Here is a 27,191-nt window from a genome sequence, read left to right on the forward strand (position 1 = left end):
TTCTATTTTCTAAACTATCTTCGAACACATTTCAGCATAACGTCACAACAGTGGAAAGCTGATCGGTGCGTCGAGTTCTGCGAAGATCACGGGAACTGTATATACGCGGAATTTGACAGCGCGCTCCAGTGTTATCTTACAATCCCTCCTCCCTGCGTATGCAGTGTATCGTGTGTCAAACTGTTGACATTGAAGATATACCGCGAAGTGTTGCCGCCCTCGTCGCAGCGTCGTTGCAGCCGTACGTTTACCGATGTTGAAATGAAGCAGAAGCGCGTCATGTATGGCGACGCGCGGAAACTGTGTGAAAGACAAATGCAATTGGCCCCGTACGGGCCGTGTCTCACGTTGGACTAACGATCAATGGCTTTATTCGAGAAGAAATATACGAATAAAGTGCTGTTAGATGATACGGAGCAGTTGACCAGTGTCATCGAAAATGCGAGGACCATCGACGGACATACGGTATGTACTCCGGTATTCCTCTCTATCTCTCTTCTATCTTTCTCTCTTTCTCTCTCTCCCCCCTTCCTTCTCTTTTTTCTCCATTTGTCATCTTGTTCCGTTTGTCTCCTTTAATTAAAGCTATATATATATATATATATATACATATATCTGTATATATATATATATATATATATATATATATATATAGATGTAGGATCCTTCCTTATATCTCATTGTAATTAATCATGTGATTGCAACATCACAATTTATGTACAAAGTGCATATTTTGCACTTTTAAAGTATACAGTTGTATTTGTAAACTTTATTTTTTTACATACAACTTTATTCTTTGCTAACTTGCTAGATGCATAGTAAAAATTGTGATTTATGTATTTAGGAATACGTAATCAAAACACAGAGAGGTCCCCTTCCTGAAAAATCCTGGAGAGTAAGCAGACGTTACAATGATTTCGTACAGCTCAATACAGCTTTATCCATATCTGGCCTTGACCTGCCGTTACCATCAAAACGAATTATTGGTAATATGGAGCCAGACTTTATAGCTCAGCGACAAATAGCACTGCAGGTTTGTCTTAATAGTTATTTTTATACACAATATTTGTATAAGATAGTAAATAAAAGATAGTGTTCTCTCTTTTTACAGAATTATCTAAATATAGTACTAATGAATCCTATACTAGCATCTTCACTTCCCATGAAAAAGTTTTTAGACCCTGAGAATTATACCGCACCATTACATGGTAAGCTTATTGCCCACTTTTCCTAAGATTATACATTATAAGATATAATAAACAATATAAATTAAAGCATCGATATTGTAGATTATTTTAAATATTTGTTATAAAATTTTTTTTCAACAAACATTGCAAAAGCATTACAAATATATATAAATTGATTCTATATGTTAAATAAATTATATATTTATGTAAAATATGAAAATGACTAAAAATTGTAAAAATTCTGTTTAGAAATTGCACTGCAACAAGTATCATTAGCGTTACGTAGCGATGCCAATTTTGAAGTGTGCAAGCCTATCCCTGATATGGGATGGCGACTGAGAAAACATTATTATACAGTGAAAAATCGTCAAAATCCAAAACAAGAACTTTTGCTAGCCTGGGTTGAATTTGGCCCTGACAAGCATTTGCAAGATAAAGATATACAAGGGATTTTCAAAACTCTGGGCACCTTACGACACACTTACATCGAACCAATAGTACATCAACATGTTACGGACAATGGGGCACTAACAATAAGAAATTTTTATTCAGTGGGCACATTGCGTGATATTTTATGCATTACCAAGCCTAAGCAGCCATTTATAAAGAAATATGGAAATCCAAAACAAATAAAATCATTGACAACGCAGGAAATTGCTACTTACGGTTATCAGGTCAGTAATTATCACAAAAGAATACTTTGCAGTGAGATATCTAGATTTTTAATTTTTGTGACAATGATGTGATTTATAGATATTAGAGGCTCTAGGATTTCTTCACGAAAAGGGATTACCTTATGGACATTTACATACCGGCAATGTTCTTTTAACTCCAAGATGCGCTAAATTATTGGATATAGAAAATGGGCTTCTAGGACTGCCAGCGTTTTACCGACCTTACGTAGTGCAAAGGCGTAAACTGCATGCCACGGTAATACACGAATATATACAAGACATTGTGTAACTAACAATAATATATATAAATTTATTAAAATACATTAAAAAAGGCCGAGATTAATTTCTGTAATTTTTGAAAACACTTGATGCAAAATTATATCATTTACATGAAACACTGTATATTTTTTTATGTTTTTTTTACAGACCCAGGTTGATGTATATTCATTTGGACATGTCTTGTACGAAATGGCATTCGGACGACCGCTTTTGGAGGCAACATGTTCGGAGTTGCCGCATTGCGAAGCAGGTCTAAAAAATTTATTGGAGGTCATCTTATCACCAGAAGCTCTGAAACAAGACTTGCCGACGGTAGCTCGTCTATTGGAACATCCATTTTTCGAATCGGCAAAGCGTGCCGCGTTAGCCATTGGCACCGTGGAGAAGCCGCACTTTAAATTAAGTAGCCATCTAAAAGAAGCTTTGCAAGAAGCTGTAAATAAAGCTGAACAACGATTGCGTGATGAACAGAAAGTCGTCCGACATCAAAAAAGGCTCGTTAAGGTTCAAGAAATGATGAGCTCTGAGGAAGAGATGAAAAAGCGAAAGCACAAATTGGTAAATATATAACAAAATAGAAAAAAATCTAAAATAAAGTGTGAACTGAATGAAATACAATTTCATTTCGATTATTATTTACAGAAGAAAGAACAGAAATTGGCGCAAGAACAACGTTCCGCATCGCAGCTGGGTGCAAATGGAACAAAACAAATAAACGGTAAGAGTCCAGAGCGTTCAGACAGTCCAACAAGTACTTCCACGGCTACCAGCGTTGGAACGTTGACTCCTCCATCGCTTCGTAAGTCATCATAATGCTCCACCATTGCTATTGTCATTAATGCTAATGGACATTTACGTTTCAACATCTCTTGATTAGCTGGACACAAAAGTTGATGGCGCGTACTGAGGTCATTCCTTTCACGTAGGTCATTCGAGCATTCAGGTCTCCTAATATCTTTAATCAATTTTCATAATTATCATCTTTATTTTGAAAGATTTTTTCTCATCATTGCTTTACAGGTTCTCTGTACAAAATAGATCTTTGTAGCGAGAATTACTCTTAGCTTGTCTTGCATATTTTAGGATTTTTGAAAGTTGCCTGTAATGTATAGTTGTTATACATAGTTACTCCTATCCCATCTTCTTTTAAAAAGATGAGTTAGACAATTCTGAATTAGATACTTCCTCTAAAAAAATATGTATCATACTGCGAAGCTTATTATGCCATTTTTTTCATTACAAAGGTTCTGTGGATGTTCCGCAAGATGTTGTTCCTGGCAAAGGTGTTCCGCCACCACCTTCGTTACCACCGTCTCAAGCATCCGGTAGTGCGTCAAACAGTACACCAAAATCATCAAATGACCGTGCTGCTCTACTCGGAAGCATTTGCAGTTTCGATAAGACCAGGCTGCGAAGGATAACGAACGGACACCGTTAGAAGTATTAGGTAAATAGATGAATAAGCCACGCAGATTTATATAAATATATTTCAAATCTGATAACTATTGTGCAATGTCGAACAAAGAACTTTGCTTGATTAGGACAAATGGCGTACCTGTAGATTATCGTATTGAATTTAAAGATTGCCTGGATAATAGCTATATCGTGCTTCTTGTTGATTCCTAGTGACACTGAATATCATTTCATTTCGATCGCGATACTTGCATTGAACGAATTTTATGAAATTTCGATATCTTATTTCTCGAGATGCTCGCTATGTAAAGAAAATTCTAGCTTAAAGCAATTATATTAAGGGTGCGATGTATTGAATTTGTGATACATATATGATCGACATTAATCCCACTTGGCCTACTCTACGTTTGTATGAAATATATACTGCAACGCTTGCTTAATCTATATTAGACCGTCCAGGAACGTATGAGCCTAAACGTATGAAACAACCAATCAAAATACCAAATGCTTGAAAAAATTTATCACTTTTACGAATCACCTTAAATCGTATTCTTCCCATATGTGTACACTTTAGAGACTATTTAAATTAATAATATATAAATAGAAGTATGTAATTATACAACATCTAGTTTATGGAACGTACGAGTAATCATGCTGGGAGCAATTTGAAACATTTTTAGATTTATTTTACTTAATTGTTATGACTGATTGACTGTAAAGTGTGTATATTCGCGTATAATTCGAGAAATCGCATTTTCTAGTCGACTGTACCCCCCCTCCCCCCTTCCGATACAACTAATAGCATCATTGTAATATCAATTTTGTAATATATCTTGTTTAATGCGGGCCAAGTTTCGCGATCGATTTATTTTATGCCCATTAATCTCATTATTAATCATGGCTCGTTTTTATATTTCCGTGATGTATATATCAAATCTGTTTGAATATAAAAAGAAGACAAAGAAAAAGGCAGTGATACAAAGGGGTGATAGTACGTACACATATGTAAATTTTCTCTCGTTATAATTATCTACTGTTCTGTCTATTCAAAGTTTATGATATACATAATATATATATATATAAATACACGTATACACATAGTTCTCGTTTGTGTTCGCGCGATACAATGCGAGGATCGTAAGCCACTTTTGTATCGCTTGTAAGACTGGAATGTCCAGTTTTACGAATTAAAAACGTGCCAAGGGATATGCGATCTTCGTATTGGTGAATAATATGATAGGAGCAGTAGGCCATAGCGTAATCTATTTCTATATGTCGAGAACAGTCATGTGTCCTGTATAATCCGTTTGTCTGTGAATATATTATAACGAAAATTGTATATATATAATATATAATCACATCTTTTAATACACTTATCATTGTGTTAGACGTATGTGGCAACAGTTACGATTCATCAAATATGCTTTCTGGCACAGAAATGATGATAATAACGTATATAAATATCGAAATGGAAATAGGATAGTCATCTATACTCTTCAGGATCCATCGCTATCTGTTTCCAAAGGGATTTACATATTCAAGGGTGTAAAAGAATAGCCTCTTGTAATTTCGCGAAACTTTACATTCAATGAAATTTATGATATTACCAAAGTCTATTATTTTATATAAGTATTCTTTTGAAAACAGATATTTGACTGATGAATGGTAGACGCGATGGATGTAGAGATATTTACCGGACGCAACAAAATATTATTCTTTTATGCTTATAAATTCTGTTTATGCGTATAATAAAAAATCTTCAAAATCCTCGAATAATAAATCACTTTAAGAGTCTTTTGCAATTAGAATAATTTTTATGTATACTTTTGATATTTTTTTTTGCAGAAATTTATGCCTTACACATTTATAAGCAGGTAGTGTGCATAGTACGCAAAAGTTATATAAAAACCTTCTGTATCTTAGAAAAGGGAACAAATTTTACGTTCACTGATAAGAGAATTATCCAAATGAATAAATGAAACAACCAAGACGGTTTTATTTCAAACATGAGAGATGATATTTTAATACCTAATACATAACATATTTAACAAGTGTATAATATAAATTTATCATGTTTGAATAGTCCCAAAATTTTGATAGTTGTCCGTGTGTATAGTATAAAAGTACGTGTACCAAACGCACGTGAATCGTGTATATATATACACACACGCTGAGAAACGTACGGTATATAGATATGCGAATGTCATAATATAACAGATGTTGTAACGACTTCAATATATTGCAATAAATATCCAAAAAACAATCACGCATTCATGGACAAACGAATACAGTGTATTTTTCACGAGTGTATCGAAGTAATAAATTCATTTCCCGTCTATACAGTAGTTCATTCACGTAGTGTATTAACGCTATTCAAGCGAGTTTTTGTGCAAATTCGCCATTACAAACGCGAAGCGAATCGTCTAAAATCCGAGACGCGCACTGTGCACTGACTGTAATGCTCATTTAACTGCGAGCATGTTTATTATGTATCTCCGAGCAAAACGAATACAAATTGGTTAATTGGCACGGTACTTGTAGCAAGCTTGTAGCGCGAAGCATATAATCAGTAATGACCAAGTGTGTTATACCTGCACTAATAGTGATATTTAAAATCGCTTTTTCAAAATTGAATAATAATAAACGAGATACTGACACGGTTTTTATAATTATGTTGTTAAACTTTGATTACATTACATAATATTCGCTTGTACTATCGAAATTTTTATTGATAATCATCATAAAATCGTAATGATAACTATTATCCATACTATGTACATATATATAATATACATATAAATTATTATACAAGGTGATACATAATCCGTGAAATATGTAACTTCAAAGGAGTATACAGCATGTATCGATATTCGCACATCCTTTTTTAATTACAAATTTCTGGCAGAATCAAAAGTCTACAATCAACTTTTCGTTAATAAATGTTTGTTTAGCAACCACCATTGACTACAGCTTGAAGAATTAAATATGATAATAAGATTAAAAAATTAAAATGTAGTAAAATTGCAAAACTAAAGTTTATTATTAAGAGCCCTTGTAAACCCGACTAAAAATGGTGAATTTTAGATTCTGTTTACCAGGCAACAATCAATATTCTATATTCATAAGAAAATGCGTCAAGTGGGAAAAAAGTATGCAATGTGGAATACATTCTGTATACGCGCATAAAGTGGCATCTCTCAAAAAGTTCTGAGGAATAATTAACGACGACAAAAACGTCGCAGTTCGCAGAACGATTTTCTATACAACTGGTGTGCTCTTACGTTAATCAATACTTAGTATTGTCAAAAATATTATTACAATACGAATGTACGCTTGAAGAAAAAAAGGAAATTAATTTTCATACAGATTGCTTACATACAAATCTCACTTTTAGTCACGTATTAATCATTTTCTTTACATTTTTGGCAAATTAAGGCTAGACGAAGGGATGACGGAAAAAGAGATTATCTTCGTCATAACACAGTGTGAAGATCTTCCGTTGTTGCCTTTAATCTGAAAATGTTTAAATATTTTTTCCTTCTTTGCCATTGTTTCTTCAAATTTTATTCAATAATACTTTAAAACATGAGGATTCAACTATAGTATTCACCTTGAAAGCTCTTCTTCTATGCGATCAGTTATCGCTTTTCGCGCCTCCATCTCGTTCGCGTTCGACGCCCGCAATTCAGCCAGTAATCCACTAAAATCTATGGGTTCACCGTAATTCATAGTAACCTTCTTCCCCGTTTTAAAGATATAAGGCGGCTCGTTGGGAAGTACTTGATCCATACCGAGATGGCAGATAGGAATCACGATAGGCGTGACGGGCGATTCTAGTATTAATCTACCCACGCCCCATTTCAACCTAAACAATATCATCAATTTAATCCTTGCTGAATGTAATATTGTATGTAGTATGTATAATATGACCTCTCTCTGCTATCGCGTCACACTTATATCTACTAGATCCTTTCTCTATGGATACAGTACTCTAACAAGTAATCTCTCGGCAGTGTGAAATATCTTTCAGGAATAAGTTAGATTTTAATAATTTGATAATCCATCGCGTGAAGAACATGTTTCATTGATTAACGAAAAATGTCCAAAATATAAAATACACAATAACGATAAATTCAAATGTGCATTTGTGCAGAGCATGAGATTTCAAAATGTGGAACTATGAAGGTAACTCGAGTTACGAACCTCATGTTTTCCTTAAGCATATTGACTTTTCCTTCGGGAAAGACATGCACCCAGTCGCCACAGGCCAACCTTTCGACGCAGAAATCCATGGCTTCCTGATACACGCCGTCGCCTCTAACGATGGGTATGCACTTGCCGAGCATGAAAAAGTAGGAATGCCAGACATTCGTGAAACAAATGTCCTGCGCGGCGAGCGACCATCGTATCTTACGTCGGTTAATCCTGTGCCGCAAGTCCAGGGTCGCTAAATGAGTTCAGAGATTTTTCTGTCTTAAATTCTTTCACATTCGATCGCATATCGGCGTCGTTCTGAGAAAGAAAAACACGTCTCAAAAGAGGGACATGAGGACATCGGAGGTGTTGAGAATGCAAAGAACCATTATTTGTCTTTTAGAAAAAAGAGCAGTGAGACAACGCGTGAAAAAAATTTGAAGAAAATCATTTTTAATTGCGCGCAAATACAAATACCACAGACACAATGGAATTAAGAATAAAGATGATAAAGGAAGAAAGAAACAAATATAAAAATAAGAACGCGATAAGTAGAGCATCGAGAAATGAATAATAGGCATTACTCATGCCCATTGCGCTTCTTCATTGTTAACTCTCATCGATATTGATGGACATCACTTATCTTCGTTGTTCATTCTCAACGTCGTTTGACTAGTTCCTACAGCTATTATCAGCTAGTAATATTTCCAAGATCAAATCAATCGTACTTTACAAACAGTCGATTAATGAACAAATTTGTCGAGCTGAAATTCATCGAATATTGCAAAATTTTATGCTAAAAATGCGACAAAACCAAAAATTCCATTCTTATTTAATTTTTCTTCGTCCGACATACTATTTCAAGTTTGGCCACAATTTTATTGTACTTTGAGATGCGACATTGTATTTTATTCTTACTGTTTCATTGTGTCTCGGCCTTAACTGCACCTCGGGATTGTAAAGAGTGCCTCGAAGCATGCTGTTTTATTGGGTGGCGAATGGATGGACCCGTCGCATTTTACACCTCGGACGATTCGTACGCGCGCATTTTATTTTTCTCGATTTCTCGAGACGATAAATCAGCCGTGCATAACGCGATGTCCTGCACTCTACGGCCGACGGGAGAGAATGCGGGGGACTGCTGATGATACGTTATTACGCGCATGCCGAAAGGCATTTAACAAACGACATGAATGAAAAAGCTTACCCCATATGCCTGGATCGTCGAAGCAACTATGATGATTCGACACGGTAATGAGCGGAACGTTTTTCGGCCGGAGATCTAAGGCGCGCACGATAATGTGCTTGTTGTACACCGTCGTCTTGTTCAGCCATTCTTAAATACAGAACATAACATTTCCTTTACCTTGTTACTTTATAATAATGTAGAGCGTATTCAGTCGCGGTGGCAATGTCCAAAGTCTACGAGAAGTACTTGGTCATCGCTCTGGTTCGCATCGTTTTCACGCGTAACGCATGACGTCTGACACGAAAAATTTAAGTTATAATATTAGAAAGCGTATCGAAATTTTGCTTGCACTATAAATACATCTTGCACTACAAAAAAAAATGTGATTACATGATCTTTCTTGTATCTAACGTCATAATTCAACAGCTGGCATCCTACGTTTCAGCAAAATTTTATTTATCTTCCACGCAGTTAGAAAAAAGAATGATAAAAAAATGTTTCTTTATAAATAAAGCAGTTTGTTAAAAAGATGAAATCTTATTTTATATCTTACGTTATATCAACTATACAATTCGATGCAGAGTTACGAAGCACGAGTCCTTTTTACCTGAAAAATCCGGAGGAAAGCGAACGTGGGATTTTCGTTTCGTGCTTTACGCCCGATTATCGTATATGCGGCTTTTATCCAGCGGCGCGCATTATCGTTAAAAGCAGACCCGATACTTTGAAAAACCGACATAAATCAAAGATCGCTAAAGATGATGTTTCGAAACTTTCGCCAGAAACGAAAAACCGCAATATTGCGTGGCCCGCACTTAACAATGTCATCATCTTATAACGTACATCGCATTATTTATGCCGCAATAACTACTCAGGTATAATATTGTCGACAGATGAGTCGAGTGAACATCACTTGGTATTATTCATAAATCATTTTCCTATTTCTAGACTATTGATAAGCCGCAGATTAAAAAAAGGCAAAATGGCACGTTTTCGGTAGACTCAACGAAATGCGCGACTCGATGGATCAAAGAAAATAATAACGGCATTATTGAAATGTAAAGTATGTGAATAAAGTAACTCTGAATTTTTATAATCTATTAGAATTAAAAAATAAAAATAAAGAATAAAGTACAACAAATTTTTGATAGTGAATAAGATATAATCTTTGCGTTAAAATATCAATTTTGTTAGCGATGTGTCGTTAAATTTCTAAGTTTTACTTATATAAGCAGATTATTAATTTCCATTCCCGTCAAAATTTGTCAAGAACTCGCCTCAATCGTAATCAATCACTTCAATGTCAATTTAGAAAATTGAACTTTCGCTTGTGTATAATTGACCACTCCACACACGAAAATGGCAATCAATCTTTTAATTTACGTAGTTTTACGCTACGATTTCTTCGTGCCGTCCGCAATTATTCACTTTGTTTACAATCGTTCTAAATTACGTAACAAACAGAATTAAGCTACATAGCTACTTTGCTACGAATAAATGGTAGAAAAGTAATTCTTCTAAAACCGATGACACACAGTTATTGCGCTGTATGTTAAATTGCATACTGTTAAAAAAACTTGATATTGTAAAGATATATAAATATTTATGTCTCGAATTTACGCAAATTGCATAAATTATCATCGCATTTCAATTTATTACGCTTAATGCGAACAACACAAAAAAAAACTATGAATCTAGGTATTACAAAATTAAACAGGTGCTATAATCAAGGAATCGAGATATTTTACTTTCTACATAAATAATGCAATGCAAAAAAAAAAACAAAATTAATGTTATCATTACGTAAATATTCATAGCTGGAATCCAAAGAAGAGAAAAATGCTAGCAAGAAATATAAAACCAGTTATTCGAGGTGACATTAAGACAAACCGCAATAGTTAAATTTAAAATAATCAATGATTTGAAAATTATTTTGTTTGTGCTAATTTTTCTACTGCTTGCTACTATTTTATTAAATTCTATATTTTAATCGTAAGTCATTGTAAACCATCACTTGTAAACCATACTGTTATCATAGCTCAAAATATGCATATTTTTTTCTCTGAGTCAGTTGCTTACTTTTGAAATATAATTTCATAATTTTGTCAATTATGCAACTTTTTTTATCCTTTAGTTGTTCCAAATAAAAGTATTCTTGTTAAAAGCACATACATCATTTTAAAATATATAATAAATATATTGTAAAAGAGAAAAGAATTGAGCAACGAAATATTGATTTCATATCTGAAGCTACACATCATTATATCATATATATGTAATAGATTATATGCTAATTCAAAAACATTAATATAAAGAAAATATATAGTATGGTTTAACTATTTAAAATAATTGTTTACAACACTACATATGTTATAAAAAATATTGCAGAAAAGACACTAATGTTGTTAATAAACATGCTTTTTAAGTTTATCCATTGAGTAATATAAATTAATAACTGATGATAGCAGAATGACTTTGATATTTCTCTAATGAATGCCACTGACAGATCAAGGCTTATGCTAATCAGTTCGCTCGTACGCACGATATTACGTATACTCCGCAGACGCGTTACCACTTTTACTTTTCACAACACATCAATACCACGTTTTCGATTTTTATAGCAATGGTTTACACGCGCCACGTCAGTAAACGACCGTACTTGTGTATTTGCAATGACTGATATTGCAAAAATTAATCTCGTTACGAGATGCCACAATACGCGAACTATACATCTTAATTTGCCTTACTCGACGACAAGTATGGTACTCTTACAGAAATTCACTCGTGCACGCGAGCCGTCGTTATTTCGAATCTTAGCCAATATACGAGTTATATCGTCTTAACACTCTCCTAAAATGTTACGAACGGCATGACATCGACGCGTCGACGAATCTTACGCGGTGACCGGCACGTGGATAGCTCTTACCTATGATGATTTTCGAGAAAATGCCCACCGCCACGAAGGTTATGCTGCTCGCGATACTCCACAGCCGGGACGAGTTCCGTAGTTTTGGTATGATCCACTTGATGTCGTATACCATCGTGCCGATAGGCCACCACTGTGCGTGACTAAGGCAACCGAATGGCGGCACGACGGCGTTCTCTGTGCGATCGGGAAACGGCTTCCCCGCGTGATATCCTTCGCTCTTTCGTAACGCGCATCAGCCATCTTCGTGGCTAAGTCCGTACCATGTTGCACGATACGAATCACGTGTGCGAACGTCGCCGATGTGTAACGACGATATCCGAGCATGTCGAGCAACGTCTGTGCAACGTCGTAAGGGTACATCCACACAAACTTGCATAGACGCGTAAGCATATGCGTAAGGAAATAGACCAATCCAATTCCTCATGCATATGCTTATGCGCTGTGCAAGTTTGCCTGAATATACCCTTATGACGCGGCACAGCGCGCTTGCTCGACGTGCTCGGAAGCTCATACGTCGACGAAAGTTTGCGGGATATACTTTTACACCTGATCGGCAAAATTAGAATTAGGTTCGCTCCTGCTCGTTGCTATCTATATAAAAGTAATTTTGCGTAGCGCCGTTTTAAATTTAGAATTTAGGGCTTTCCTATTCACACTGCCCGTTTTGTTATCTTGGCAATGTCAGGTAGCAATTACGCACTTTATACACACTTTTGTCAAACGATTAAGGTAATGTTCAATTTATGCTTTATTGCTGCACATGTATGTCTGCGTTTTTCAAGTCTGCTTTTGAAAGCAATTACTCGTGCTTTGTAACTCTTCAATTGCACCAAATTCCGCTGATTATTCAAAAGAGAAATGTATTTCTTTGCCGAGATTTTAAAAGGTGCACTTCAGATTGATTCGGAAATAGGTATAATAGATAATATACTGCTTGATCTTAATTTTTTAATTATTTACACATTGGATGAAAAAAAAAATGACCTTGAAGAAATACAAAAGCTGTCTATTTTTATAAACTAAATTTAATTTAATTTAAGATTATTATCTTAGTTTATAAATAAAAATGTAGAATAAGAGGAAGGGAGAACAGAGCTTTTAAAAGATTTCTAACCTCGATGGCTAACTAATAGCTTGTTTTTATTCCTTACTGCAATTAACGTTAATGATGAATAGAAGCATGTTTTTATGTGAATCAGCCTATTTAATAAACTATACGATAACAACTATACGTTTACAAACTATACAATATCTCATAAATGCTTTAATTAATACCATGTTAATGATTAAATATTTTAATTTTACTTGGCGTATCATTTTTCATGATTTAATTTCATTACAGATGCAAAAGATGAAAACAAATCAAACGAAAGATGGACATATGTGGATAAAAATGAAACAAACAGAAGGTGGAAAACATAGCGATACAATGAGGGGCAAAGTGAATGCGGAATATTAAGCGTGGGAAAAGAGATGTTTAAAGAGAACAGAGGCAGGAAGAAAGAAGCGAGAGGTGAATATTAGAACTACGAATAAACGAGAAATATGTTGTTAAAGGGAGAGCAAAGACAAAAGAAAAGCGCGATTCAGGTATAAAATACAGTCATTTAAGAATTTTATCCGTTCAAAGAAAAAAATATGTAGTTTATCTCATTCTTATAAACATTCTAATTATTTTTTTCTTCTTTCTTATATGAAAAAGTTATAATCTTAAGAAAGATATAATTGTATAATTTCTCAAAGTTTGTGGATATCTTTTTACTGCCAGAGTAGGCAATTTAAAGTCGACTTTTTCTCATAATCAGCAAAAATATCAAGAATAGTTATTATTTATCGCACTTCTTTAACTTATATTTTTTTAACTGAACTTCAAATTTAAAAGTTAATTTGAGTAAAATTAACGTAGAAATTAAAATTAGTTAACGCTAGAAATTAAAATTAACTTGGGAATTAATTAAAAAAACATAGCATTATTTATATTTTTGAACGATAATTTGCAAAAAACTATACACTCTGTATCACTTATATTTGTATTATAAGTCTGAAAAGTAAAAAAAATGTGATCGAAGAAAAAGAGTTTTATAGATAAATGAGAGTTTATTGGAGCAATTTAAGTTAATTGTAACAGCTGTATTGTTTAATATTGTCAGACTTTAATACCGTCGCATAATCAGTCTTTTCTCTCTCTCTCTCTCTCTCTTCATCTGACAATTTCCGATAACTTTCCACGAAACGCGCATGAAGGTAAGCAGTTAACTGCGCGCAGGATCGACACGCAAACTATTGGCAACAGTTGAGATCGCACACGTTCATTATGATCGCAAGTGAAAATTTGCGCGCGCGCGTGCAGAGCGGTGGAGAAACGAAGGAAGGAAGAAGGCTCGTGACGAAGAAAGCCTGGTATACGCGCGCGAGGACGACGAAGAAAACAAGGATACACAATGATGCGAGAGCACTGATTGTGAGACGCGATCGGCAAAAGGACAGGAGAAGGGAAGGAAGGAGAACGTTCAGTGGCATCTATGGCGGGAGAGGGGGTTTCGACGTGAGGAGAGAAGTGACGACCAGTCGCGGTGCGCACCGAAGAATGGAGGGGGGCAGTTGGGCCTCATCTCGGCGGCCAGTTCGACTCTTGATTCTGTGTGTTGGCGTGCCGGTCTCGAACAAGAGAGGCATCCTCGGTACCTCGGTACGTATATCGGTGAGTGATCATAGTGACGAACTCCGTGTGCATGGTGAATATGTAGTGCGATCGATCGACCGATCGATGTAAAGTTGCCTTTCTTTCGTCACTCTGGTAAGCCGCGCGGCCCGTGGTATTCTCTGTTTCCCGTTTCCTCAAATTGCGACCGATACAGTTGTCTCTGATCGGTTTCTTTTAGTACCGGCATGACAGTATGCATAGTGTAATTCGGCGGGGGCTCTCGTGTGCCACTGCGAACAATTTCGGTGTTTCATCGAAAGCGACTCCATTGCCGGGCGCCTGTGTTCGCGGTGTGAAGTTGTCAGCGGCTTGCTGCAACAGTCTCGCCGCAATGCTTCCAATCGCGTGAATCGACCAGTTAGTGACGTGTGTGTGTGTAGAGAGTTGCAATTTTGAACATTCCGTTTGACTGCGACTTGATACAATGGTCGTCCGCGGTAAAGTTATTCATAAGTTACAGTGATGCCGCGAGGATGCCCGCGTTATCGTCGTCGTCGTCGTTCATTGCGGTCGTTATCCTTCGGTATCGCACGGTGTTAGCCCGGGCACGGCGGTGGCCTGTGTTAAACTCGCGGCGCGACGGTGAAGCGACAAGTGCAGCGAGGGCAGGTGCGCTGCCGACGACGACAACGGCAATTTGTCGTTTAGCTGACTCGTGCGATTTTCAACGATGCGGAACGCCGCACGCGAGCTTGCTCGTGAGTTTCTTTGAATCGAGAGCTCTTCGGAGGCGCTTCTTCGAAATTTTAGACAGCACGAGTGTAAGCCGCTCGCTCGCGCACACCATCACTCGCATCGTATGAAGCGTGCAGTGTCAGCGCGGGATTATCGTCGTGTACATTGCGGGAGTGTGTTTACATCGCAGCGAAGACCCGCATCGTTCGCCGGTGATCTCGTTGGACGCGCAGACCGCGAACCATCGGCATTGCGGTACACAAGGAAAGCAACAGATACGGACACACGTGAGTATATATGTACATATGTTTGTATGTATGTCATATGATGCATTTGTATATGTATATTTGTGTATTGTGTGTATGTACTGCATGATGTTCTTCGAAGCTGTGCGGCATTCGCTCACGCGCGCATGCTCTCGATCGAAGATATCGCGCACGACTCGGGCTCGACTTGACTCGGCGGCGGCTGTGGAACGCGTGTGCTCGCCTCTTTCGTCGCGAAAGAGAGAAGCGGAGGAGCCTGAGTATACGATGCAGATAAGAGCATCTCGCGTCGCGATCGGCGAGCCGCGTTTTGTAGTAGACGGGGATAGGATGAAATGGGGTGGGATTCTCTTTCGCGAGCGAGCGAGCGGATGAGTCTTTGTGCTGAGAAAGCTGCTAGTCATAGTTTGCCGACTCCTGGACGACGGCGATACCGCGCCGAGTCATGCGAGGCTGATCCCCGCGCGTACACTGCGAGGATTTTAATGGACCGCTGTCAGGGGTCTTTAACCTTAAACTTGACAGTGTATCCTACAACATATATCTCTATTGTTAGCTGTTTGGACTTGTACTCTCTTATTTGCAACTACATCGTATCTTGAAATTCTTAAACTTACGTATTTTATTTTAATTTTGTTTTTTCTACATATTTTAGACAAATTATAAAAACATAAAACTTTCAGATTTTTGTCATATTTGAGTTCTGACATATTTTCTTTATTTTTTCAACATGATATCATGTCAAGTTTGCTTCTTTAACTTTGTCAAATTCATATACGTTCTTTTTCTCTTTTAATTTAGGTTGATAAAAATACAAGACGTACTTTTATTTGCACAACATGATTCTCTATTAGACTTAGTAAATTTATAAAGCTTTTATTATTATATTGGAAAAGAAACATTTTTTTATAACATTTCTTTAAAAAAATAATATCGCTCATCTATCATGCAATTTCTTTTTTATCGAAATCATTTGGACGTCAATATTCAGCGTTATTTATAAATCAATATTTATTGTCTTTACTTGTACGTATACGAATACATAATCGTAAAGGGTTAATTTTCTTAAAAAGCTTTTATGTGAAAACGAGCGTTGGACGATATCCTGCGTAGACAATAAGCGTGCCACCTGCGCAGCAGCCTCGAAACGCACATTCAAGAGACGACCAAAGAAGAAAGAGACCACCTACTCTTCTTCTAGAAAGAGAACGTTAATTGGTCGTTTCACGAATTATAAAGCACAAGGGGCAGAACACTCGTAGGCGTGTTATCTCACGTCCATTAACATACCTGCGTTCGCACTATCGTCGACGTCGTTCTCCCGTTTAAATGTTAACGACACAAAAAGATCCTAATTACTCTGCGAGAACCGCGGTTTCTTCGCGCGCGTCCACGTAGCCCGCTTTCCTTATTTCCCGTATCCGTATTTTGTTGAGGAGGAGTGAAAGCTGAGAAATGGATTAAAACGGTATATTATTAAACGGTAATTATACATGAAACTTTGTTTTAAAAAATAAAATTATTTTTAATACTTATATTTCAATTTGAAATATATGTTATGACATATTGTTGGGTGTTGATTATTACATAAATTAATTTCTTATACAAAGTTTGATTATTTTTTGGATAAAGAACACCGCAATTAAAACACACTTTATGGCACTCGAAAGGTGAAAATTATGATTATCGGTATAAATCTACTCGCGTAAACTTCTAAAATGACGGCGACGCCGTGCCATCAAAGCTGGCCGGAATTCGTTGATGCGGAAAATTACAGCTGGCGTATGAGTACGCGCTGTACTCGTTGTTTACTCGAGAAAACCAGTCCTCATCCTAGTCCTTAGCGCATAATGCCTGCAGAGCTGCAGGAGACATCGAGAAACCGAGTGCATAAATTATCCGTGCGTTTAATTGCGTCCTAGCTCATGGGATGAACTCTCTATGTATGAAGGCAAACAATGTTGTAAATTTTCAACGAGCATTTAGTAATCGCCTTTGCGTGCGGTCGCACGTTCCAGTCACTTGCAACAAAAGAGTGTTTAGAAAAGGAGATGACTTTCGTGACTTTTCTATGTAGATATTTAATTAGATCTTTGAACGATGTATATACGCTAATTGCATTTTAATTGCGGCATGTTTTTATCTAAAAAAATCATCAAATTTTTTATTAAAAATTAATATGTAACAATTAACATTAATAATACGTAGTAACATTTTTTATTTAAGTATAATTTATTCAAATTTAAATATAAATAATTGTATGTAAATATTCTTTTTCAAAAACAGAAGATTGCTTAATTATGTATTTGAATGCAAGTGTATTTATACAGCTCGTATTACATTCATCTCGTATGCATACAGCTGAAATTACATTCGACATTTACTAGCTTGTCTTAGATTTTTTTCATGTTTGCCTACTTGAGATGAAACTGTCGTTCGACCGCGTTTGAACGCTCGTCCGGATCCGTGCGTGTACGGTGGCAATGATTCGCATTATGACGTACGCGCGCATGCAAAGAACGTAAGCATGAGTCGACGATCGGCGGTAACTTTACATCGTTAAGACAAAGCTCGAGGCGAATACGGGAGGCCGGGCTTCCTGGTGATTGGTTATAATACGGTGATCTCCCTGTTATTCGCGGCCATTAACTTCTACACAAAGTAATGATTCTTAACTATATCCTCCCCTTTTCATTATTCAATATTATTGCAATCTATAAAAATAAAATGTTCCAACTGAAATGTTTTATCTTTAGAAATTATTACTTGACGATTAAAATTTTTAAATATTAATATTTTATGATAAAAATATAATTAATCTTTAATGAGAAATAGTTTTAGTTTTTATGAAAATATAACTACATTTATTTTGTACATGGAAAACGTGATATTATTTGTATTGCATTCACACACTTATTGTAATTTATGTCACCACTACGTGCGAGAATTCTGATACAAAAGAGATCATAACGGAGCGCGTAAAACCACAGTGAATAAAGTTTGCGCAACAGCCGGTGCCGAGTCGGCGAATGCAGATGCGCGCGAATACCAGCTAATAAATTCCGCCGTGAATTGGTGAGGTTGCGAGTCGTCCCACTGAGATATTTCGCGCGGTCGATATTTTCGAAACCTCTTCTTTTCGCGCTGGATCTAACGGCCCGGCAGTGACTTATGAACACGGGAAGCTGCGGTCGTTCACTTACCACGGGATAGACTTAACTTCTTGTTGGACTTTGCGGTCAAGGAACTGAATTACCGAGTGTAATTTGTAGCGACGGGGAGAAGCGCGTTCCGCGCGTCAGCTGTAGCGCTGCGCGGAACGTCTATCGTTCAATTCCGGTGATGCTATTAAATTTCAATGGCTTATATAGTAGTTCACAGGCGGAGGTAGGTCTACCTACGCACAGAGAACCTGGCATCTCTTATCGCCGCCGGAGATTCCCCGGTTATTTGAATCGAGTTCAAATTGCAATTGTATCCGGCTTTTTGTGGGCGGTATACGAGGCATTAGGGGCATACAGAATATACAGAGATAGAGAATTTTTCTCGTACTGCCCAGCGATATTCTTACAGCACTTTGTATTGATTCTTTTTCTTTATTAAAATTGCCATAATACGAAGATACGTAGTTACAGATGAAGATAGATGTGATATTCTTCAATGGAAATCAAATTGAATTTAATTCAACAGAATTTTTATACGCAGACTTTCAAACTAACCAGACAATTTAACAGACTTACAAAATAGGTATACAGTCTTTTAAAAATTTTTCATAGAAATTATATATCTATTTGCATTGACATCGAACTACTAATATTGAAAAATAAAGTATGCATTAGTTTATGCCAAATTCTTTCAAGATTAGAACTTGTTTAGCAGCTTAATACTGCAGGTGTAGCTTTCTTATTAATTGTTGCAATCGAGTCGCGGCGTGAAGACGAAAAAGTTCCATTGATCGTCTCGAGAAACCGCTCATAATTCATGATTCCACTCTGTCATCACAGAAGCAGGCAATTTTTACAGAACGCGCATCGTATGTCTCTGCGTCAATTATGTCAGATATAAGCCTCTTATGTTTGCATATGCGAATAAAGAATTGACTTCGTACTCTTGGATGCTAGCTGCAGAAATGTATGTGTGTATATACGAAGGCACAGGTTCAGCGAACATGCCATAATCCGGTATGATTGTGCTACTCATTTTTTTTTCTTTCGATGTCCTTTGAGATTTGCGAATCTTGGCGCGACATTCACCACGCTCAACCTTGTATTACCTGTTGCGATCTCGTACAGATTCATAGACCAATGTCGTTTGCGCTGCAAACTTAATCCGTTACTAATATATCAATATAATATACTCGTATGGGGTTCGTCAATGTTATTAACTAAAAATTAAATTGCCATTATTCGCGTGTTTTTTTTTTAATACAATTACTTACACGAGATGCGAGGATTTTATAACAAACATTATAAGTTAAATTTTGGACAATTAATTTGTATCTTGAAATGCCAGTTTTACAGACCTGGAAAAAATTTACTACAAACACATATGATACGCTTATCTGTACGTACATATGAGTAATCATAATTTAAACCGTAACAAGCTATTTTAATTTTATGCCACACATATCCGGTTGCAATAATCGTTACTTATCGTTACAATTGCATAAACGTCAGTAATAATGGCTAATTCACATACGATCTAGTAGTTTAATAATTCTAATATACATACATACAAAGTACACGAAAATATTTTTTATGAAGAACATCATGTAATATGAAACGGTAATTGTGTCTCTTCTTCTGAAATAATTTAGTACATCTGCTAACTATCAACTCGTTTTATGACGATCGCGTGTGTATTTGCATATCAAATCAGTGATTCTGCAATTTTTTTAATGATAAAAAGTAATTATTTATTTTATGTAGAAACTTGAATTACAGAAGTAGATTACAGGAGTATTTGATATTTATATATGAAACAGCATTCATTGTTGATAGTTTTTTTTTTTTTTTTTTTTTTTTTTGGAAGAAGCAAACGCGAGAATGCGCCTAACTAAAAGTTATTTTTATATCCAGCGCGAATGTATGAATTCTACTATTCAGCTATCTAATTAAACCCGTCCTCGTGTTATATTTCTTTTTATTGATTTGATCACGAACTCGATTAAAATTATGTGATCCGAATGTTAATATTAATAGTATTTTGCGATAAAGGACGAATAAGCGGTTATAGTGAGCAGACGCCCCGAGATTGCGACGACGATTTTCGTCGCAATAAAATCTTCCGGTAGAATGTAATTACACCAATGTCAGTTAATTGCCGACGATCGAAGACCGCGGCGGCGGCGGCAGTGGCAGCGGGAATGCCGTCACTTACCCGCTAATTACGGGTTCCGATTATTAATTCAAACGCGCTGGAGGCGTGACCGCCCCTGTTTTCCCGTATTAGATAGCGCCATTAATTAATTATTTTCGCAGACAGATCTGTCGCATAATGCGCTCGCTGGGCTAGTCGCGATTTATGTATCTGCAAACTTGCTGGTGGAATATCAAGCGTGTATCAAAGGGTGTGGTTACGATCGTAAGTTCGTCTCGGTGCCGGAGAGCCTAAGGATTTTTGCGACTCGGCTATATTAGCGAAAACGAGAAATCTTTATTACAGTACGCGGGATGCGGCTTTGATATTTATCTAACATACCTGCCCACCTACTTCACTCACAAACCCGTTTCGAGCTCTTAATGTTTTGTGATAGGTTTTTGTGCTTTGCTAAAAAGGTTAATAAACGACGAAGCAGTCACGTTTGAAAAATATGTATATAGGCGATGATTGTAGGCTAACTTTCAGTTTCAATATGTTGGGGGAGTTTACGACGCACGGGCGGATCTCGCATCTGTGAAAAAGCATAAGTACATGGAGTAATAAATTGTTCAGGAATATACATTTATGTGAGACGCTGCTATATAAACTACATATAATATATAGTAGTGATTGTAAGGTTGTTAAATTATTAAAATACTGAACATGTTTTTAGTGGTAGGATCTAGTGCTTGAGAAATGGTTCATTAATGGACGTGTAAAGTTAGCATCTCGACATAAAAATGTTCTAATTAGAGTTTTACCTTTTCTTTGAAGCTTTAGAGTTCTGTACGAAACAATTTCACAGCGAGTGTTAATCGTTGGAATTCCTTTTTTTAATATCAGAGAACTTTTAAAGCTCTTCAAAAAGAAACTGGAATCCTAATCAGAATTACGAAATTTTTATGTCGGGATGCTAATTTCACATATTTATTGTTATTTAGCATCTATATTATCCATATATAACGTAAAAGTACACGATTGCGGAGGGCAAAGGAAAACGTATATAATAAGTGAGAAGGATCGAATTAAGGGAAAGAAATGCTACTTTAACAGCGTGTAATATCCCGTTACAGATGTAAACGGCCCTAATTGAGACCATGGAAACCTCGTTCGTCAACAAATAATGATAATCACGCGAGTACGCGGTAATACTGTAATACTGTATCGGATGTGAGTTTCCGCTCCTTTGGAGGTACAGCGTGTTCAACTGTTCGTGTTCACGAAGATCGTTCAATTTCTCCGTCCTGAATTCGTAAAATCTCTTCGATCGGCGAGAGAACAAATTTTACCATTCATTTAAGCATGACAAAACGCACTTTATGTATTTTGCGTTAATTTTGCTGATGATAATAATTTTTGATGTAATAATAATTGAACGAGATAATAAAATCACGCTTATTGCGATTCAATATTTTCATGGTAAATCACTTGGGGCTTGGGATAATATAGTTTTTGTGATTATTCTCTGAAAATTATATGAGTCTAAATAATATAATTTATTTGCTCTAGATAATATCATTGTGTTAAATGTATTTTTTTCATTCAATATTTTGCAACATTACGGGACGATTTTTTAAGTATCTTGGAATAAGAACAAAAAGTTAAATTACATATTTTTTTAATTAAAATTTTTCTATCAAAATTATGCAATCAAATTTGCTGCGAAAATTACTTTTTTGTTTAAAATAACAATTGATTTATGTTGCGGAATCAAAACAGGTTGAGAAACACTTTCAGCGTAGCGAAATGATTAAGCATGAAGAAGAACCGTGTCAAAATGACACACTCACCGTAAATTTGCGTTCGTTTCAGAATGCTGTCCCCGGGACAAGATGCGCCGCCCAATAATTACTCGTCCAACGGCAATGTCGTTCTCCAAGGAGCACCGTGCGGCCAGTGCCGAGACTTGTGCCCCACCGGATACGTGCCGCACTTTTGGCGGTGAGTGTTCACGCATATACTGCTTATTTTACGTAACGCCTTCGTGCTCTCGCTGCTCGCAAACGTCGAGCGCAGGTGCAAATTGCCGATTTTGCCGCTCTGCGAATACAGCGTCTAGAAGGGGCAGACGGTCGAGGTCACATTGCAAAAAGATCTTGACCCTTGCCGACTGACCCGGGTAAGATCTTGAGGTCAGCACTACGCGCGATGGGCATATCGATAAGACGTTGAAGTAACATTCCTACTCACAAAACCGGAAAAATAATTGCGATGAGTGGGCACCCGTCTCATTTTGCATGCACGCAAGGAAACAGTCCAGCGTGCTCCTTCGTCTCGGAAAGCCGATTAAAGTAACACGTATTGTTTTAAAAGAGAGTATCGGAAATAGGAATCTTGAAACGTAGATTGACAGATAGACGACCATACTATCGCGTACTTTGAAATTATTTTCCTTGAAAGAGAATTAAATCACGCAAATGGATTATTTTGCGATTTTTTTTGCATTAATAATTTGGAACAAGCCGAGGCAATCGCTTCGCTTCGGTATAATTGAGGTCAGAAAGTTGAAAACATTTTTCTATTACGTATGCACTTATTTCGTGATACACATGATTAGCTCGGTTTACTCTCGTGCGATCAAGGATCGCCGACTTGGCGGTCGTTATCACAGATAGTTATTATTCCACCTTGCGTGAGAGATAGATTAGTGCAGCGGCTATCTTCTTCTACGATCTCGAGTGAAACCGAGCGAAGAGAGGTTTCCACATCAACACAGCCTCGCAGTACTGATGGCGATTCCATTCATTGGATTCGCGTAGACTCGATGGGAGCGTGTGATTAGGTTATATCAGATCGTTACTGTCACTGCCCGCATTATCTCTCAAAGATTCACGGAACATTCGGTCCTGCATTTTGGTTTATCCACGAATTCGAAAATTAAGATTTCCACGCGTTAAGTTGCGATTCATTAAGCTCGCCTAATTAATAAAAATTATTTTGATTGCTGCATTATCGCGATTGTCGCGATCGTGTACGAGACATGAACATTATTAGCACTTTGCATTTCCGACTTAGAATTTTTGCTTTGGATGTTCCTTCGAATTTATCAATCAGCTTTTTAAAAAGCCAATAAACTACTGGAATATTTCTCTGCATTTTTTAACCAACAATCACATCAAGACAATATAATGTGCAATTAAGCTTAAAATTTCTAATTAGAAGTATAAATGAAATGAAAGCCTAAATGAATAATAAAGGTTCAGCATATCGATAAGGATGCGTGAAACCTTTAGTTCCAAATTTGCAAACGATTCTTGCGACGCGCTCGGTTCTCCATTCTCGTCGTTTGTTTCTGACGCGTACACACTGCGGCTGACGCCGCAGATCGCTCCGTCGATCGCTCGATCAAGTTAACCTTCGACGCAAGAAATCGGACGAGAGGAGGAGGCGCAAAGCAGGCGGCGGTGGTTAGGAGAAGACCAGCCGCGTATATAGGGGCGCGTGAGAGCGGGGTGAGGGGTTTTCTTCTCCGCGCGCGCGCTGCTTTTGCAGCAAAGAGATCGAAAGAGGGCAAAACGAGCGTTTTCTCGGCGCGTTCGGGTCGTAGGGTCGACTCGTCGGTCTCACGCGAGCCCTGCGTGCAACGAGACCGGCAATGGGGGCCGTTCCAAGACGAATCGGCTGGCAACCGAGGTAACCCACGGCCGACGGGATGGGGGATGAGAGGACGCGGTGGTGGAGCGGGAGAGGGATACGTATGTTGGTCTGTAATTAACATACCGAACCTCCCTTGAACCAGCGCGCTGGCCCGGCCGGTCGTTCGCTCGCTCGTTCGCTCGTTCGCTCATTCGTTTCACAGGATCGTTCGTTTCGTGGCTGGCGGAACGCATCTCCGCGTAGTAGTACAATACCACGCACCATTATCACCTTGTAGCAGCATCGACAGATTTTATATTCGTAGCTTTTAATGCGCAGCCGAGGGAGTTCATCCTTTCGCTAAGTAAAGACGAGAGTGCGTACGTGTTGGTTGAGGTACATCTTTCCGCCTGTCCGAGAGAGAGAAAGAGAAATTGTGGGCGTTCAATCGAAACTGACGTGAATCGCGAGAATATTCTAATGATCAGCATTTTACTTTCATCGATAATGAAATTAACGGAAATACAATAAAGAAGCAGGTCTGTAATGTGCGCATTACGCATTTGACATTATACATTTATTTATTGACGTCGCATCAACTGTAGAAGACTTGTCGTAATCACTAAACGATCAAGAGTCACGCGCATCTTTATATTTATACACCATCGCAACTGTTTTTCTGTTTTAAGCATTAAATTGATCATTAGTTAAGCAATATCAAACTGAAATTTTGTTCAAGTAAAATGCTTGACTAATTATAACAGAGGATTATTAATTTGCCAAAGTAAGATTTACAACCTGATACAAACTCCGTAATTAAACTCTTTCCGAATGCTTATTTCGAGAATTAAAAAAATTAATTTTTATTATTTTTTACGACTGTCAAGGACTTGAGTCTGTTTTGTATAATTTTTAGATTTTTCTTTGAGATTAAATACAAATCCGGGTGCGGAATTCTAATTGAATATTCTCCAAGCGAAAATTGGACTTAACCGTATTTGGATTGTATAGTCGGAAACATTATTATACGTTCTTCGACGTAGATCTTTATCAATTACGAAGATCGCAACGTAAGTACGCAGAGATAATCACGCGGTCTGTCTCATTCGACGTACTTAGCGCTAACGAAGCGTTACAAATAATCGGTGTGAGACGTCAACGACGATTTTATCTTTTGCCGATACACAATTTCGTCTTTGCGCGCGCAATGATCGTAGTTCTGCTTCGGCTCTCGCGGCTCGTTAATGTCATTAGAGCCTTCTATAGCCCTGAGAACGATCGTTCGACGGATCCGGTAATCATCGGCCATACGATGGCTTTCCTTCGATCGTCGCGTTCCGTGTTTACTATATGACGTCTAAGCACCGCGCGAAAAGAGCGTCTTTGCAATCCACCGAGCACGGCTGCGAGAAGTCGTGACGGCTCGACGAACTTGACGGGGAAAGTGGCGCATAATGAACACCCGTTATTTCGGATTTGACTCGTCACAAGGAAATAGCCGCTAAAATGTCGGGATCTCGTCTCACCGCGGCGGAGATTCGTGATTTCCTTCTTTGACGCTCTCAATGGTTATGCGACTAGCATCGACGTTTGAAACTTCCTCTCTGCTTCTTCACGGTTGATGTCGCGGTCTCTCATCATCATCGACATCTTCTCTCGGTAAACGCGGGAAAGTAAAAAGTTGCATTGCGCGGAAGTTCGGAGAATCATTTGACTGGCTTGTGTGTTAACTGCACATTTACGTGATTACATGTATTTTATAAATTCGTCCCGTATGCTGACCAACTAATAATAAAAAAACAAGAACAACAGAAAAATCACTATGAAATATATCTAATGAGCTTTATATACCGCTATTACTCATTTTAAATATAGACTAAAGTAAAATATAAAAACAGGAATTTTTAACTTTTTTCCGTATAACATTTTTCATTTTTTTATTTTTTTGTTGAGTATAGAATTTTATTGTAAAGTTTATATCTTTCACCAGAAATATAATACTAAATTAGGATAGATTAAGACTCCAGGTGCGCTTACATGGAGCACACCTGTCGTGCCGATGTCGGCGATTCGCGCAAAATGGGAGTCATGCATAAACGTTGTTGAGGCGTGCCGTGTAAATATCGCGGGTGAAGCTATTCCGTTAAGAGCAATTTTGAGGGGACCATGTCGGGTCCGGTTTCACCTTTGAATACGGTCGAATCACTGCCACGGTTAAACGTCCTCCGGATGAACGCGAGTAGACCTAATTAGCGGCTTCCAAAGCGGTCGCGGTGCACCGTAAAAGGCAGGACTCGATGTGCGGAGCCCGCACGAGGGCCAAGCAGGCAGAAGGAACGTGCGCGGCGCGGCGAGAGACGCGAACCGCAGCGAACGGAGAAAAGGCAGTCGGACTCATTGCTATAAAAATCATTGGGGGGGATAAGAGTGTTTCCGAGCTGGGGAGAGATATTCTCTTTCTCTATCGTTACCTAACTCTCGCTAATATTTTGCTTATGCATACTCTTTCATCTTTAATTAACAGGAGAGCCGCATTCGACCGACTTAGTAATTTACGTGGATGCTTACTTAGGCTAAATGGCCCTTCGGATTTACCGGAAAAGTTCACGTACACTCTTTTCTTTTTTCCATGTGGGCGATCGCGCAGCTGTCGCCCCCCCCCCCCTCTCCATGAACACGAGACATTTATCATCGAGATCTTTTAAATCACTTTACCGGCTACACAAATGAACTCTGGACGCTCA

The 27,191-nt window shown here is 37.6% G+C and overlaps 3 protein-coding genes across 6 annotated transcripts in view; 2 read left to right on the plus strand and 1 right to left on the minus strand.

The window, feature by feature from the left end:
- The first annotated feature begins 22 nt into the window (after nucleotides 1-22).
- Nucleotides 23-5,839, plus strand: LOC105675336 (PX domain-containing protein kinase-like protein). Of its 3 annotated transcripts, XM_067356446.1 has the most exons (9): nucleotides 23-465; nucleotides 845-1,033; nucleotides 1,112-1,208; nucleotides 1,437-1,861; nucleotides 1,941-2,117; nucleotides 2,288-2,698; nucleotides 2,783-2,939; nucleotides 3,018-3,062; nucleotides 3,385-3,491. In XM_067356446.1, exons 1-8 carry the CDS (start codon nucleotides 364-366, stop codon nucleotides 3,032-3,034), a joined length of 1,575 nt encoding a protein of 524 aa, XP_067212547.1. In that variant the 5' UTR covers nucleotides 23-363; the 3' UTR covers nucleotides 3,035-3,062; nucleotides 3,385-3,491. The 3 variants fall into 3 exon arrangements, with proteins under 3 accessions (XP_067212547.1, XP_012227800.1, XP_012227799.1); XM_012372377.2 differs by lacking the exon at nucleotides 3,018-3,062 and having other exon boundaries at nucleotides 2,783-2,858; nucleotides 3,385-5,839; XM_012372376.2 differs by lacking the exon at nucleotides 3,018-3,062 and having other exon boundaries at nucleotides 24-465; nucleotides 3,385-5,839.
- On the minus strand, nucleotides 5,526-12,116 carry Taz (tafazzin, phospholipid-lysophospholipid transacylase). Its single transcript, XM_012372385.2, has 5 exons — nucleotides 11,863-12,116; nucleotides 8,955-9,083; nucleotides 7,757-8,000; nucleotides 7,164-7,418; nucleotides 5,526-7,066 (listed from the first exon to the last, which is right to left on the minus strand). Exons 1-5 carry the CDS (start codon nucleotides 11,975-11,977, stop codon nucleotides 7,027-7,029), a joined length of 783 nt encoding a protein of 260 aa, XP_012227808.1. The 5' UTR covers nucleotides 11,978-12,116; the 3' UTR covers nucleotides 5,526-7,026.
- Nucleotides 12,117-12,293: 177 nt separating this feature from the next.
- Nucleotides 12,294-27,191, plus strand: part of LOC105675335 (protein prickle) — a 110,037-nt gene continuing 95,139 nt past the window's right edge. The window contains exons 1-4 of one of the 2 annotated variants that reach the window (XM_012372373.2): nucleotides 12,294-12,594; nucleotides 13,208-13,378; nucleotides 14,110-15,531; nucleotides 22,684-22,812. In XM_012372373.2, the coding sequence (XP_012227796.1) occupies nucleotides 22,685-22,812 (128 nt within the window). In that variant the 5' untranslated portion in view covers nucleotides 12,294-12,594; nucleotides 13,208-13,378; nucleotides 14,110-15,531; nucleotide 22,684. Of the gene's footprint in view, nucleotides 12,595-13,207; nucleotides 13,379-13,915; nucleotides 15,532-22,683; nucleotides 22,813-27,191 lie in introns of those variants that run through there. The other variant, XM_012372375.2, reaches the window with a different exon arrangement.

This window comes from Linepithema humile, chromosome 5 (assembly GCF_040581485.1).
Source record: "Linepithema humile isolate Giens D197 chromosome 5, Lhum_UNIL_v1.0, whole genome shotgun sequence".
NCBI classification, from domain to species: Eukaryota; Metazoa; Arthropoda; class Insecta; order Hymenoptera; family Formicidae; genus Linepithema; species Linepithema humile.

Excerpts from the sequence above, each read along its gene's own strand:
- LOC105675336 (XM_012372376.2), top strand. The coding sequence starts at position 364 with ATGGCTTTATTCGAGAAGAAATATACGAATAAAGTGCTGTTAGATGAT. Across the intron at positions 1,862-1,940 it reads TTGCTACTTACGGTTATCAG|ATATTAGAGGCTCTAGGATT; the intron begins GTCAGTAATTAT and ends TGTGATTTATAG. Across the intron at positions 2,118-2,287 it reads GGCGTAAACTGCATGCCACG|ACCCAGGTTGATGTATATTC; the intron begins GTAATACACGAA and ends TTTTTTTTACAG.
- Taz (XM_012372385.2), bottom strand. The coding sequence starts at position 11,977 with ATGGTATACGACATCAAGTGGATCATACCAAAACTACGGAACTCGTCC. Across the intron at positions 8,001-8,954 it reads CGACGATCCAGGCATATGGG|CGACCCTGGACTTGCGGCAC; the intron begins GTAAGCTTTTTC and ends GAACTCATTTAG. Across the intron at positions 7,067-7,163 it reads ATAGAAGAAGAGCTTTCAAG|ATTAAAGGCAACAACGGAAG; the intron begins GTGAATACTATA and ends AAACATTTTCAG.